The 15,168-nt window shown below is 40.8% G+C and overlaps 1 protein-coding gene across 3 annotated transcripts in view; it reads left to right on the forward strand.

Moving 5' to 3' along the window:
- The window catches only part of UNC79 (unc-79 homolog, NALCN channel complex subunit), a 133,323-nt gene that overhangs the window by 100,685 nt on the left and 17,470 nt on the right, over positions 1-15,168 (forward strand). For all 3 annotated transcript variants that reach the window (XM_070931521.1, XM_070931522.1, XM_070931524.1), the window contains 2 exons: positions 4,980-5,084; positions 14,960-15,037. In XM_070931521.1, coding sequence (XP_070787622.1) covers positions 4,980-5,084; positions 14,960-15,037 — 183 coding nt within the window. The remainder of the gene's footprint in view (positions 1-4,979; positions 5,085-14,959; positions 15,038-15,168) is intronic.

Raw genomic sequence — 15,168 nt, forward strand, 5'->3', positions numbered from 1 at the left:
CCAATCAACTGAAAAATAGCATGGTGTAGTGGTTAAAATAGCAGTTGAACAGGCCAAGTTCAATTTGACATACCCAACATTGCTCTTGCTCAGTTATGATCTAAGAAAAACGAGCAAACTCTAGCGAAAGGCTTCTTTTTAAGGACACACACACCCTTATTTGTTTGTTCCGTAGTCGAAGGCCACAAAAGGTTGGGTACCCACAAAAGGGTAATAATCAATTTTCCAAGGCAGGATTTCTTTTAGTAAAGTCTCTCATTTTTGTTATACAGCAGGGAGGAACATCTGAACTATTTTATGTCAGTTAAACATTTTGCCCATTTAGCTCTGTATTTTTTTTACCAATTTGGCAGCTATTCTCCAGATCTGAAGAAAAAAGAACCAGTTTTTTTCCCTCAGGCATCATCAACTATGTGTAATTTGTTTAAGTAGAGATACATTCTAACACTTCCAAATATAAGGCATTTCCCCTTTTTGGTGCTCATTTTATGAGCAAAATAAAAAGGGCCGCATCCTTGCATAATGTTTTAATTTAAGGTAGGATGGCCTTTTTCATAGCACTGAATGCTACCCTTTCACACAAGGGCATCAAAGTAGGCTAAGAGTTGCTTGTGCCCTCAGGCTGCAATGCCAAACAATATTTCAGAGCTCTGTTTTGGAGCTTTTATAATAACCCTTAGGACATTCATATTCACTTCTCTCTTACTGAGTGCAGACGTTGGACTGAAAGCTTGCAGAAGGTTTGACTACTATTTTATCCTTGAAAGATTCTGACCTTCTGTTTAGCTTTGGATTTTGATATCCTAATTTTACTTCCGCTACTTTATTTAATATAGATAACCTCAATGTTAAATATAGGCAAAAATAATTGTCAGATTAATCCCCCCCTCCCAAAAGTGGTAAAGAACTGGAAAAGTATGTGCCAATAAAAAAGGAACTCCAAGAATACAATCATATTGTTTGGAAGGCTTATTTATGTATCAACTTTTGATTTTTTTAAAAAAAAACTAATAATGTTTCAATATGGCTAACGTGATATTTTAAAACAAATTAAAAACCATGTTTCTTTTTTTATATTTCACTTCTGTTTAAAGAGCATTCAGATTAGCTAACAACTAAAAGTATAATTAAAAATACAATCTACATACAATGTGTATATTTAAAACATCAATCATAACATTGAGTCAACAAACTTAGTTGAAAGTTCAAAAATAAAATATATGTAGCGGTATTTATAATATTTATTGGCCGCCCATCTTATCATAATGTGACCCTGGGCAGCTTACAGTCATAAAAATATACCTACATTAAAACATAAATAACTGGACTACTGTAACACTCTCTACATGGGGCTCCCCTTGAAGAGCACCCGGAGGCTCCAACTGGTCCAGAATGCGGCCACATAGGTGATTATGGGAGTGACACGGCGCTCCCATGTAACACCACTCCTGAGCGAGCTGCACTGGCTCCTGGTGGTCTTCCGGGTGCGATTCAAGGTGTTGGTTACCATCTTTAGAGCACTCCATGGCTTAGGACCTGGGTACTTACAAGATCGCCTTCTGCTACTGATAGCCTCCCACCAGCCAGTGCGCTCCCACAGAGAGGGACTCCTCAGGGTGCCATCCGTCAAACAATGTTGACTGGCGACACCCGGGGGAGAGCCTTCTCTGTGGGGGCACTTGCCCTTTGGAATGAATTGCCCCCGGAGATACGGATGATCCCTGACTTGCGCACCTTTCGCCGTGCCCTCAAGACGTTATTGTTCCAATAAGCTGGGTTGGCCTAAACATTTATTTTAATGGGTTGTTTATGTTTTAATGACGTTGGGGCCAAATTATTTAATGTGTTTTAAATTGTTTTTAAATTTTATATGGGTATTTGTTTTTATCTTTGGCTGTGCATCACCTGAGTCCTTCGGGAGAAGGGCGGTATAAAAATTAGATTAATAAATTAATAAATTAATTAATTAATTAAAACCAAAGCTTAAAATCTAAGGACACGTGGGAAAGGCGGGGCAGAATGTGGGGAAGTGGGATCTGCTGTTACTTGACCAACCACTGCCATCGTGCTGTTTTTCCACTGGGACCCAGGCCAACTGGCAGAGCCAGGTCTTTAGGCCCTTACAGGATAGGAAGGTTGGGGACAATCTCACTTTGGTGGGGGGGGGGCAAGATGTTACAGGGGGCAGCAGCATATTAACGAAACACTATAATATTTGCCAAGTAGCAACAGAGTACTGTATACATTATTAGGATTTCTCAGATGACTGCAGTTTTTTTCCTTTCAAATTACAGTAGTGGTGTAGGTCCAAATCTCTCTGGTCTTTATTTAACCATCCTTCCTTCTAAACTTTGAAAGGTTTGAATTTTAGAATTGGAATAGATTGCATAAAATACATTTATGTAATGATTAATGAATGAATTTAATTCCTTTTGCAGAATATGATGTTTGGTGACTGTCTAAATAGGGTATCAGTAGGAACGGCCCCTTTCATCAAAGACACCCGCTTTGATTTCAAAATCTTTTTTTTTTTTTTTGGCTGCCTGCTATTTCCAGTGTTTGCAACTAGAAAAACAATGAAAATCTAGTAAACACTTATATAAGTCAGTTTCAATAAGTGGGGAAGCCCACCTTTATTTTTCTATGTACCAGGAGACATTGCTCAATGAGCAGAACAAGAGATGACATGACTGCAATTCTCTGTATGACATGTTCTTCACTTGTGGAATGTAAATCCTTTGGCTCACAGGAGATTGGAGCTTTGGAATGTGGACATACACACACGACCACAGGTACACACACACACACACAAACAAACACAAAACCTCATAGAGATAGAAATAGAGACAGAGATGATACATGCATGTGTGCATGTGTATACACAGACACACAGACACACTCAGAAAAAAAACTAGACTGTTATAGATTTCCCTGGGAGGGTTTGCTTTACCAACTTTGCTAAACAGCCCTTATGCTCTCTCTTCCTACAATTATTTTGCTTTCAGTTAATTTCTTTTCTTTTTCTTATTTCTTTTCTTTTTAATCCCATGTCCACTTTTTCCATGATCTACTCTTGATGCTACCAAGTGTGGTGGATCCCACATTCAGAGCATCTCATTGCCCTTCACTAATTTTGTTATTTTTTTATTAAAAACAACAACCAGATTCAGTGCGCTTTTTGATTCATTCCTTTTTCATGTCTCTGTATGAAAAGATTTATGCTTGTAAAAAAGCACTTTCTCTATGCTGATGCTCACTAGTCACCATTCCCATTTATTTTGTGCCTCAGCAGAGCCTCATTACTTTTTCTGTACTCTCTTGTCTCATTCTTAACCATCCATTTATGCCATATAACAAAATATTTTTCCCCTGGATCACATTCATTCAGAATGTTGCACACTTTCCCCACAAATTAATTCCTGGCTCTTCCATAATTTGTGTTCACTGGAGTGAAATATGTAACTGTCAATACTCCATGCATTCCTACTTTCATATAAGCCTACAATAATCTATATGTCACCAATTTATATTTTCTGACATACTTTTAATGGACATACTTTCCATTCATAATTAAACCTCTACCTTCACTTTCCAGAATACATTCACTGACTGTATCATTCATTCATTCATTCATTCATTCATCCATTCATTCATTCATTCATTGATCCATCCATCCAAGGACATCTTTCATGTTTCTCTTAGTTTCACAGACACACAACATAACTAATTTTTTTCTTTCTTTCATTCTGCTCATTAATTTGTGTTCTTTGCCATTCTTTCCTCTTACATTCTATGGTATCCTCTTCTATATGCCACACTGCCCCAGTTGCCACCAAAAGTGTCCATATATATTGACCTTCACCATAGTGGCTTGAATCAACTGAGAGTATTTGATTCAGCTGTGGAGGCGCAGTGGTTAGAATTGCAAGCTAGCTCTGCTGACTGACAACAGTTCGATCTTGATCGGCTCAAGGTTGACTCAGCCTTCCATCCTCCTGAGGTCCCCCAGCAATATGCTGACTTTGTAAACCACTCAGAGAGCACTGCAGAGCACTATGAAGCAGTGTATAAGTCTAAATGCTATTGCTAAGTGCTGTTTAATACTAGTTAGTAAAATAGAGAGAGTATATCTGTGCAACTTGAAGCATTCCCTACTGTATAGACATACCTATTAGTTTTGGCACACTTTGGCCAGTGTGCTGCAAATGCAACCAAAAAATTTATAGGAAACTACCTTGCAAGCCAAAATACTGTTGGATGTATTATAATCTAGACATGACTCTCAGGATCCACCTTTTTTTCCCCAATTTTGCTTTGAGTTAATATCTTCATTCATATTCTATAGTTGAGATCCTAAATTCTAAACTCCTCTACAATAATGTTTTCACTCAGGGAAGTGAGAGACTGTTTCCTCCAGTGGCTGTTTCTATCTGCAGCCCATCTGCCCTCCTTCCTTACATTTGATCTGGACACTTGTGGGACTTTTAGAACAGAATAGCAGTTGTCACAGAAGTAATGGGGGGGGGGGGGAATAGAGGATGTTCAGTATCCAAACATCTACATAGGGTATATGCAAACAAGTACATAAATGTGCATATATACACATCCTTGCAGACAGCAGATATGTGACACTGTAGCAAAAGTCAGGTGCCACAGTGCAATAGTAGATGATCTAAAGGTGACCATTACATTAAAATATGCAAACACATTACTATACATAGGCATGTTTAAAGAGCATTCATCAGTAAGGAAGATTATCTGCCATTAAGAAGAGTTTAGAAGAAAATGGCTACCAGTTCAAACATTTAATGTAATTTATATAATAAATTGTCAATGAGCCCTGATTTTGGGTACATGTATATGCAGGAAAATATGGGTAGAAATAACTGTCAACACACACACACACACACACACACACATACACACATACCCTTCTATGATACTAAAAGTACGATTAACACTAATTTCCTTTATTTTAGGAAAGGGATAAGTTCTACTTATCCCGCAGTGTCATCCTAGAGTTACTGCAAGCTTTGAAGTTAAAGTCGCCTTTGCCAGACACCAATCTGCTGCTCTTGGTCCAGGTACAAACAAATATTGTAATAGTTTTCCAGTGAAAATTTTGTCCTTTCTCTCTTCACTTCCAGGTTTGAGGTAGAATTAAAAAAATTGCTGCGCTGTTGAAGTACCATTACATGCTGTCATCCATCCTACTAAATTGTGCCACTTGAGGCAGCCAAATTCACCTTTCTGCAAAATACTTCATGCTGTGAAGTATTTTATCTTTGTGTCAGTTCAAGACTGTTACATTTATGGGTATATGTCCACTGTATTTCCTTATTCTGTATATTTGTTCTTGGTGATCTCTCATGTTTTAAATTCTCAGCTGGAACAAATACCAAGCAATTTGCAAATGGGATGATCTCCAAGGATAATATAATAAAACTTTCCATTTAGAGTTCTTTATAATCACTTTATAATTAAAACATGCATGATATTCCTAACACCAGCTATTCTGATTTGTGTAACAGAAGAGGAAAATATTAATGAAGTGCAAGTATTAGCATCAATGGTTGAAAATACCTTTTCCAAAGTAGACAAGAAATGAAGACAGCTTTTAAATCTTATCTTTCCCCACGCAGTTAATTTATTTGTGTAAAAATAAAGTAACATTGAAGAGGGAACATTTCCAGTGCAGTAGAGGAAACTGAATGTGATCGTCGTGAACCCAGAATTTCTCATTATTATGGAACAGCATTGAATAAAATTTAAGAATATTTTTTCCTGGATCAAACTAAGGATTATGTGGTTGAGGCACTACTGAATTTGGCAGGTACTGAACTATAACTCCCCTTCATCTTTTTTCCCAAGCTGACTGTACTAGCAGAAGTAAAAATTATTTGCTTCATAAATCAAATCTGAAGTGCATTACTTTTAAAGACATAAATCTAGACATGTGTCTAATAAATACTGAAATATTTCACAATTACACTTTATTTATACCTTTTTGCCCAACTTGTATTGTTTAGAAGTTACTGTCAGGGAGTCCAATGTAAATGGTTCTAGGATTTTTTTAACTATTTTCTTTTTTAGTAAGAAAAAAAAAGCGCAGGTTCCTCATATATTTTACAAATGGGGTCAGCATTGCTCTTAGATATAATAATATTCTTTCTAGAACAGTGATGGCGAACCTTTTTGGCATTGCATGCCAAAAATCTAAGTGCGCGTGCGCTGTTGCGCTCCCGCGTGCCAGAACCCATAATGCAATGCGCGCCCCCATTTGCGCATGTGTGCACGACAACCCCCATGCTCCCTCTACACATGCGCCCACACTGTGCATGCATGCCCCCCCAATGCGCTGCCCCCCCACTTTTTCCAAGTGGGCCGGCATACCTCTTACCAGAGGACAACTAGGTACCGGCCCGTTCCCTGGTGAGACAGCTGTTCCCCACCCGGCGCATGGTGCTGCAAAGATGGCTTGGCTGATGATGAGGCAACTCCAAAGTTTCCTGCTAAACGTGTTCATTCTCTTGCCCATCTTCTTTTCCTGTTTAAAAGAGCCGCGCTTGTAGGGGGGAGAGATCTGACTAAAGAGCTGTGCTTTAGCTGTGCTAAAGAGCTGCCTCTTGCCTTCCACAATCTCCAAAATTCCTCCCCCATGGAATACTAGCTTTTTCCTCCCTTCCATGATCTCCAGAGTTCCTCCCCCATGGAATACTAGCTTCCTCTTGCCTTCCCCGATCTCCAACGTTTCTCCCCCATGGAATCCTAGCTTTTTCCTGCCTTCCACGATCTCCAACGTTTCTCCCCCATGGAATCCTAGCTTTTTTCTGCCTTCCACGATCTCCAAAGTTCCTCCCTCGATTGAGTGCCTCCTGCCTTCCGTGCCTCCTCAGATCTTTGCAATTTCTCCCCCCATAGAGTGCTAGCTTTCTCCTGCTTTCCTGCCATGGAGAGGCATCTGCAGAGGGTAGAACTTGTAGAGATCGGGGAAGGCCCTGCCTCTGTTCATGCGCGGCAGAGACCAGAAGATTAGCTGGCCGATTAGAGGTGCGCGCATGTGCGGTGGACCTGGGTTGGGGTGACGGCTGGCGTGCCGGCAGAAAGGGCTCTGCGTGCCACCTGTGGCACACATGCCATAGGCTCGCCATCACGGTTCTAGACTATAAGAAGTGGTAGTGTAGGGCAGTAGAATTGACCTAACTGGAAATCTGAAATTGTGAACACAGATTGTATCCCAAATTCTGTGGCTACATATCAAATGGTACAAGTTTTCTTCAACAAGTGGGTAATCTGAATAGAAAAAGCTCCATTCCAAAAGATTAACTGAGAGCTCTCCATGTTTGGTAAACAAGACCCTGCTCATCTCAACAGTTCTTCTTTGAGGTTAAAGGATTCACATTACAAGGGCTGGAGTGGAAGCACACAGCGGATGTCATTTATTCAAGTCAAATTGTTTTACATTTTTATATACAGCACCTGGCAGTGGCTGACCTCTAACGCAGAGTGACTGCTCTGGCAATCACTGGCACTTAACCATGTCAAAATGACAATCAGCTGAAACAGGATGGCCCATGGCAAAATGCCGAGCTCTGCAGATTTGCTCCTAGGGTCACCCATCGTTCCTCATGATTGACAACCTCTTTTTCCACCCTATTTGAAGCACCTGGTTTATACATATTCTTATCTTAAGTTACTCTTTCTCAGAAGCAGGGATGCATTTAAAAACAAATGATCTTGGCAAGTAGGTTTTCCCATGCTGGAACTACACTAGAAGGAAGTTTAGCATAGTCCAAAGAGATAACAGAATATTCCAGCATTCTTCAAAATGGTTTGTTCATGGATTGACCAGTTTTGCACACTGAGGAATACAGGAAGCGTGGAATAGAGAACTAGAACTCATCTTTACACCATGAACTCACATCCATACCAGGGAAAAACTAATTAATATTAACAAAAATACCAACATATTTATATAAAAATTAACACAAGTATATATATATATATATATATATATATATATATATATATATATATATATATATATATATATATATATATATTTGCTTTTTAGGAAAAGCTGAAAAGATTTAGATAATTGCTAAGGATATTCGATTAAAAACAAAAACTTGCTTTGTGTGATGTGTTCTTCTGTTGTAGTTGTTCTAAGGCAGGGTGTCAAACTTGATTTCATTAAGGGCCTCATCAGGGTTATGTTTGACTTCCGGGGGCTGGGGTGGGCATGGCCAGCTCAACATCACCCATGTTGGGGGTGTCTGTGATGGCCCAAGTGCTCTGCCAGTGAAACAGGCTCCTGAACACTCTGAATGCAGCCCTCCCGAGCTCTTGTTTTCGCTGGCAGAGGGTTGCAGGAGGCTGGGGCAGCTGAAAATGGAGGTCAGGAGCCCATTTCACTGGCAAAAGCACTACAGGCCGGTCCTTCGCTGTTTTCAGGGTGGCCCCGCAGGCCACATCTAAGTACCCTGTGGGCCGGATCCAACCCCTGGGCCTTGAGTTTGACACCCCTGTTCTAAGGGCTGAGTGTGACTGTGCATCATGCCGTGAGCCATCTTGGTTCCTTCTGTTTCAGATGGTTCTTGTTCTGGTATAGTAAAGTGCTGGACCACTCATTCTGCAGTAGACCACTGACAGGTGGTTGTATTTTAAAATGTAAAACAGTTTTCTTTGAATAAGTGACATCTGTTCAGTTATTTTATTCCATTAATTCTTGGCTCCAAGGAAAGAAGATGGAAATCAGTAGGATCTTACTTACCAAGTATGGACAGCCCTCAATACATTTTTTGGGAAGGAACTCTTTGAGTTTTTTAGATTGACACATTTGTTGACGAAAACTTATACTGTTTTCTACAAAGAGAAAGCAGTGCAATTGTACAGAATTTTGGGTTATGATCTGGGTTCACAAGTCAAGATTTACAATAAGTTCAAATCTACTGTCTTGCAATATTAACTCTAAGCAGTATGAATGTCCCGCACAATAGAGCAAAGAGTTATTAAAAATAGATACAGAATCTATGCTAGATAATCAGACAAAAAGAGTTGGAAATGGCACTCTTATGATGGCAAAAAGAATGGAAGAATATCCATCTTCCATTCCATTTTGCAATAGACTAATCCCCTCCAGCAGGATTTTTATTAAGGAGACTCAAATTCATTAAATATTAGGCTATTGATTGTTAGTAGTGTTGTTGGTTGTTTACTACTTTCTTAATCACAGGCAGCATACTTAAATACCAACTTCTAAGGAGCAACTATTTACCCTACCCACTCTACTATTGTTTATGAGCTTCCTGAATATATTTATTGTGAGGCATAAAATGTTGGATTAGCAAAGCTTCTCTTAGATTCTTTGTTCTTAATTTGTACATTTGTAAAAAGAAAATTTAACTTCAAAGAGTACCATCTATCTTCTTTCTTGTCAGTTGAGCTCTTGAGGAAAGATGGGCTATAAATCAAATAAGTAAATTGGCAAGGTTACCGGTCTTGCCAATTTTCTGTTATCGATTCACAACATTATACTAAAGGTTACATATTGTGTCTTGGTAAATAAAAACATGTGGAGGCAAATTCTTATTTATAAGTGAGTTTCCCAAATTAAAGAAGGGAGGAAGAGACCCTGTAAGTAAATTAACTAAGTTTAGGATAAGGAAGTTGGTTTTTCCAAGAAAGCTGTTCATGCTTCTATATGAAGATGTAAACCAAAAATGCTGATCATAATATCTCTCCATTATTTCAAAGCTATATCTTTTCTCACTTTGCTCATTGAGATTCAATGATTACATGAACATTATCTATGGATGGTCAAGAGAAAGATTAATGTCAAATCAGGGGTGGGTTCTACTTACCTTTACTACCGGTTCACAGCAGGGCCGCGCGTGTGTGCTCGCTTTGCTCGCGCGCATGCTCTTCTGTGCATGCGCATAAGCGTTTTGATGACGTTGGGGTCGGTGGGTGGAGCCTCCCTCTGGTTTTACTACCGGTTCTATAGAACCGGTGCGAACCGGGGGCAACCCACTACTGTGTCAAATTGAAAAATATTACAGAAAGTCATCTAGGCCAAATTGGTGATGGTAAAAGCAATCCATTCCTACAGCATAGCTGGCTAGATATCATCCAAACTCCTCCTACCTAATATTTCTTTCTTTCTTTTGTAATTTTTGTAATTTAAACTATTTATTTGAGTTCCAGTGTCTGCTGCAACAGAAAACAAAAGTGGTGTATTATTTATATGACAGCGTACTCTTCAACAATTTAAAAATGGCTATCATAATTTCCTAATTATCTCTTCCCTCAGTGCTAATTATACACATCTCATTCTATCTTTCTGTAGCTGTCATATTCTCCAGATCTTTCATTATATGTAATGTCTTTCCCCAGTACTTTCTAGTGTGTCATTGTTTTTCTACCAGATCTGTACTTTACTTTCTAAGGCAGACTTCCTCAACATGATGCCTTCCAGACATTTAGCAACATTTAACAATGGGAAAGTAGTAAGAGAGAGGATGCCAAGTTAGGCTTAATGCAACTTGAAATGTTGACGTACACCCTCACCCTAATGTCCTACCTATTTCAGAATTAAACCTCTGGATTCAATTTCACTGCTAGAATTTTTCTGAAATGTGCACTGAATGGTCTCCCGGGCCACCGCTCACACATCTATCTCTCAAGCCTTTGTCAGCTTTTATCTCAGGCAACAGATTTCCAGGAAGAAGCACAGCACACATTCATCTCTTTTTTGCTCAATTGTTGTGTGGATTTCCTTTATATTTCGAGCATTAAATCTGTTGCCTGTAATGTCTCGGTGCCTTGGAAGCAGTTGATAGGGGCAGTGATGAGGCACATTGGAAATACGTATGAAGCATTTGTCTGCTTCTTTTCCTTATGATGTCAGGCAGAACTCTACCGGCTTCCTGAAAGGAGAGTGATAGCATTAGGAAATATGTTAATATCAAAGGAGATTGCTTTTTTTACAGAAGCATGGTAGGTGTCACCTGTTCACATTTAAATGATGTGAACAGTTTAATGAAAAGATTTAGTTTAATTTAATTACTGACTCGTGACAAGGCAAAAGAAGGAGCAAATATGTGCTTCAGTGATATTGTACTATACATGAACTCATTGAGAAAAGTTACAATTCTTTCATTTTTGTCCATTCACACAATAGTTGTACGCACTGGCAAGTGTTCACCATCACTGCCAGCATCGTTCTGAATTATCATAGCATTAATTAATAGCATATTCCAGAAATATTTACTACTACACATATTTTAGGGCAATTATGCCTTAAGAGTCTTATTGAAGTTTCTGTCAGAAAATCGATACATTTCATACAATTCTTCCTCTTTCCATGTGTTCAATGTTATTCAGTTTGTACTTCTCTTGTTCTGAGAAAGACAACAGATAGATAGGTGAACCCAAGGACCATTAGATAAAGCCAGTATAGATAGCAAATACTGAGCATACTGGAGAGGACAATACCTCCAGTCCAGCCCTTTGGCATCATTCTTTCCTGATCCCCCAATCCTTTTAAGCAAACCATTGTTTATATGGCTGCTAGACTGGGTGCATCTAGGTGGAATGTGGGGGCACCACATTCTCCCTTTGCTTCAGGCATAAAATGTCTCAGGTTTGGGTAGATTTCAGTATCCTCCTCATCTGTTTAGCAGACAGTCAGTTTTTGTGAAATGTTTAGCACAACGGATCCATCTTTGAAGAAATCTCTTATTTACTGCATTATATAAATTTAGAATGTGAGAGAAAATGGAAAGCATCTTCTACAATCTGTTTTCTCCTCTTTGTGGAATAGTTGTTAATACTAGGCAACCTACGCCCTGTTGGGTCATCATTCCAGAGATATTTCCTTATCTAAAGAGAAGCAGAATGACCATGGATGGGCAAAAAAGCAGTGGAAGTGGGAATAACTTCCAACACCCACCCACCCACTCTCCTTCCTTCCTTCCTTCCTTCCTTCCTTCCTTCCTTCCTTCCTTCCTTCCTTCCTCCCTTCCCTTCCCTTCCCTTCCCTTCCCTTCCCTTCCCTTCCCTCCCTCTCATTTTGTCATGACTTCCCTTCCTTTCTCTTCCCTTCCCAGAAGGCAGAAAAATGACCTGCTGCTTTGTGAGAGAGGGAATGAGGGATTCCAAGATTGGCTGGGAAATTGGCACAGAATGTTGAAACTAAAGACCATTTGGCTGCAACAGCAGTGGAGCAGCAACCCATTGCCTGGAAGCAGCCAAAACTTCCCCAAATTTCATACTTTTGGGAGTCATTTGTACCCTATGACTATCATTAGGTGTTGTACCTTATGATTCTTGACGAATGTATCTTGTCTTTTTATATACATTGAGAGCATATGCACCAAAGACAAATTCCTTGTGTGTCCAATCACACTTGGCCAATAAAGAATTCTATTCTATTCTAGTCTATTTATTTATTTATTTTATTAGATTTTTATACTGCCCTTCTCCCACTGGACTCAGGGCGGTGAACAGCCAAGAATAAAAATATCACATACAAAATTTAAAATTATTTAAAAAAAGAATTAAACAAATTTTGGCCCAATAAATTTTAAAACACCCCAACTAAAATCAATTAACAATTAAAAATATCTAAGGGGGGTGGTTAAGCCAGCCCGGCTTGATGAAATAAAAAAGTTTTAAGGGCACGGCGAAAAGCACGGAGATCTGGGATCCTACGTATCTCCGGGGGTAGGTCGTTCCAGAGGACAGGTGCTGCCACAGAGAAGGCCCTCCCCCTGGGGGTCGCCAGTTGACATTGTCTGGCTGACGGCACCCTGAGGAGTCCCTCTCTGGGAGCATACTGGCTGGTGGGAGGCTATCGGTGGCAGAAGGTGGTCCCATAAGTACCCAGGCCCTAAGCCATGGAGCGCTTTAAAGGTGGTAACCAACACCTTGAAGCGCACCCAGAAGACCACCGGGAGCCAGTGCAGCTCGCGCAGGAGAGGTGTCACATGGGAGCGCCCCGTCACTCCCATAATTCCCCGCGCGGCCGCATTCTGTACCAGTTGGAGCCTCCGGGTGCTCCTCAAGGGGAACCCCATGTAGAAAGCATTACAGGCGGGAGGTGAGTGGCTGAGTGACCATGCGTAAGGAGTCCCGATCCAGAAAGGGGAGCAACTGGCGAATCAGGCGAACCTGATAAAAAGCCCCCCTGGCCACGGCCGTCATATGCTCTTCTAAAGACAGCCATGCATCCAGGAGGATGCCCAAGTTGCAAGGCCTCTCCGTGGGGGCCAGTAACTAGCCTCCAATAGCCAGCGATGGCACCAGCTGGCTATATCGGGACGCCGGAAGCCACAGCCACTCAGTCTTGGAAGGGTTGAGTCAGAGCCTGTTTCTCCCCATTCAGACCCGCACGGCCTCTAGGCACTGGGACATCACTTTAAGTGCATCATTGGGATGGCCTGGGGTGGAGATGTACAGCTGAGTATCATCAGCGTACTGATGGAACTCCACCCCAAAACCATGGATGATCTCACCCAGCGGCTTCACATAAATGTTCAACAGGAGGGGTGAGAGGACTGACCCCAGAGGCACCCCACAAACAAGGCACCTCGGGGTTGACCTCTGCCCCCCTGCCAACACCGACTGTGACCAGTCAGAGAGATAGGAGGAGAACCACCGTAAAACGGTGCCCCCCACCCCCAACCCCTCCAACCGGCGCAGCATGATACCATGGTCGATGTTATCAAAAACTGCTGAGAGGTCTAACAGGACTAGGATAGAGGAACAACCCCTATCCTGAGTCCTCCAGAGATCATCCACCAATGCGACCAATGCCGTTTCCGTGCTGTGCCCAGGCCTGAAGCCGGACTGGAGTAGATCTAGATAGACAGCTTTATCCAGGTACTGCAGAAGCTGTCGTGCCACCACACTCTCAACAACCTTCGCCACAAAGCGAAGGTTGGAGACTGGATGGTAGTTAGCCAGAACAGCCGGATCCAGAGAGGGCTTCTTGAGGAGGGGCCTCACCACCGCCTCTTTCAAGGCGGAAGGCAAGACACCCTCACTCAAAGAAGCGTTAATAATCCCCTGGAGCCAGCCTCGTGTAACCTCCCGGGAGGCCAGCACCAACCAGGAGGGACACGGGTCCAATAAACATGTGGTTGCGTTCAGCCGTCCCAGCTGTCCATGTCCTCAGGAGCCACAGGGTCAAACTCCTCCCAGATAACATTCTCAAGACCTGCCTCCATCATCCCGCCTGAACCTACCCAGTCAGAGACCAAGCCTTCCCCAATCCGAGTGATTTTATCATGAAGATACTGCACAAAATCCTCAGCCCGACCCTGCAAAGGATCCTCCCGCACTCCCAGAGCTATTCTATTCTATTCTATTCTATTCTATTCTATTCTATTCTATTCTATTCTATTCTATTCTATTCTATTCTATTCTATTCTATTCTATGAATAGATTCCAGATTTTGAACACATTCTGTAAGTTAGCCTATTTGAGATATCTTGGTTCAAAATTGTTACCCTGTGAAGTACTGTTTTGTCCAGGTAAAGGTCACCACAATGAGAGTTTTAGTAGTACATAGATTGTCTCCAATAATACAGTGTTACTTCTAATTTGAATAAGTATAGAAAAACAACAGAAGCCCTCCGTAAGGAAAACACATGGAAATGGATAAGAAATTTCAAATATTTTGCTCTGAAATGAAAACCCACATTGCTTACAACTATAATTCACACAATGGCACCAGGATTAGATGCCTGTGTAATGGGGCTGAATGAAAAATGTTATATTTGTGGATGTAGAACTGGGAAAAATAATACATGGTAATTTTTATATATTTTTAATCTGAATAACTGACATCACTCCCATTCAGAGTTTAGCCATTTGTGTTCTGCAGATTTAACCGCAAATATCAGCAAGATGCGACCTTACTGATAACTACATTTTGCCTTTTATTTCTCATTAGTTTGTTTGCGCAGATGCTGGGACAAAGCTAGCCGAATCAATGATCTTACACAAGCAAATGATTGCTTCCCTCCCTGGAGTAAGTATTTAAAAAACCCACTTTTTCAAACTCCAATTTTTATACAGAGCCAGATATAGATGTTACATTTTTTCCTCTGCGGCAGTCATTGAAAATTACCAGTTTGCATACTGGATTACATCCATGGAATA

Source organism: Pituophis catenifer, unplaced genomic scaffold (assembly GCF_029215685.1).
Source record: "Pituophis catenifer annectens isolate HBS135680 unplaced genomic scaffold, rPitCat1.0.hap2 SCAF_1, whole genome shotgun sequence".
NCBI lineage: Eukaryota > Metazoa > Chordata > Lepidosauria > Squamata > Colubridae > Pituophis > Pituophis catenifer.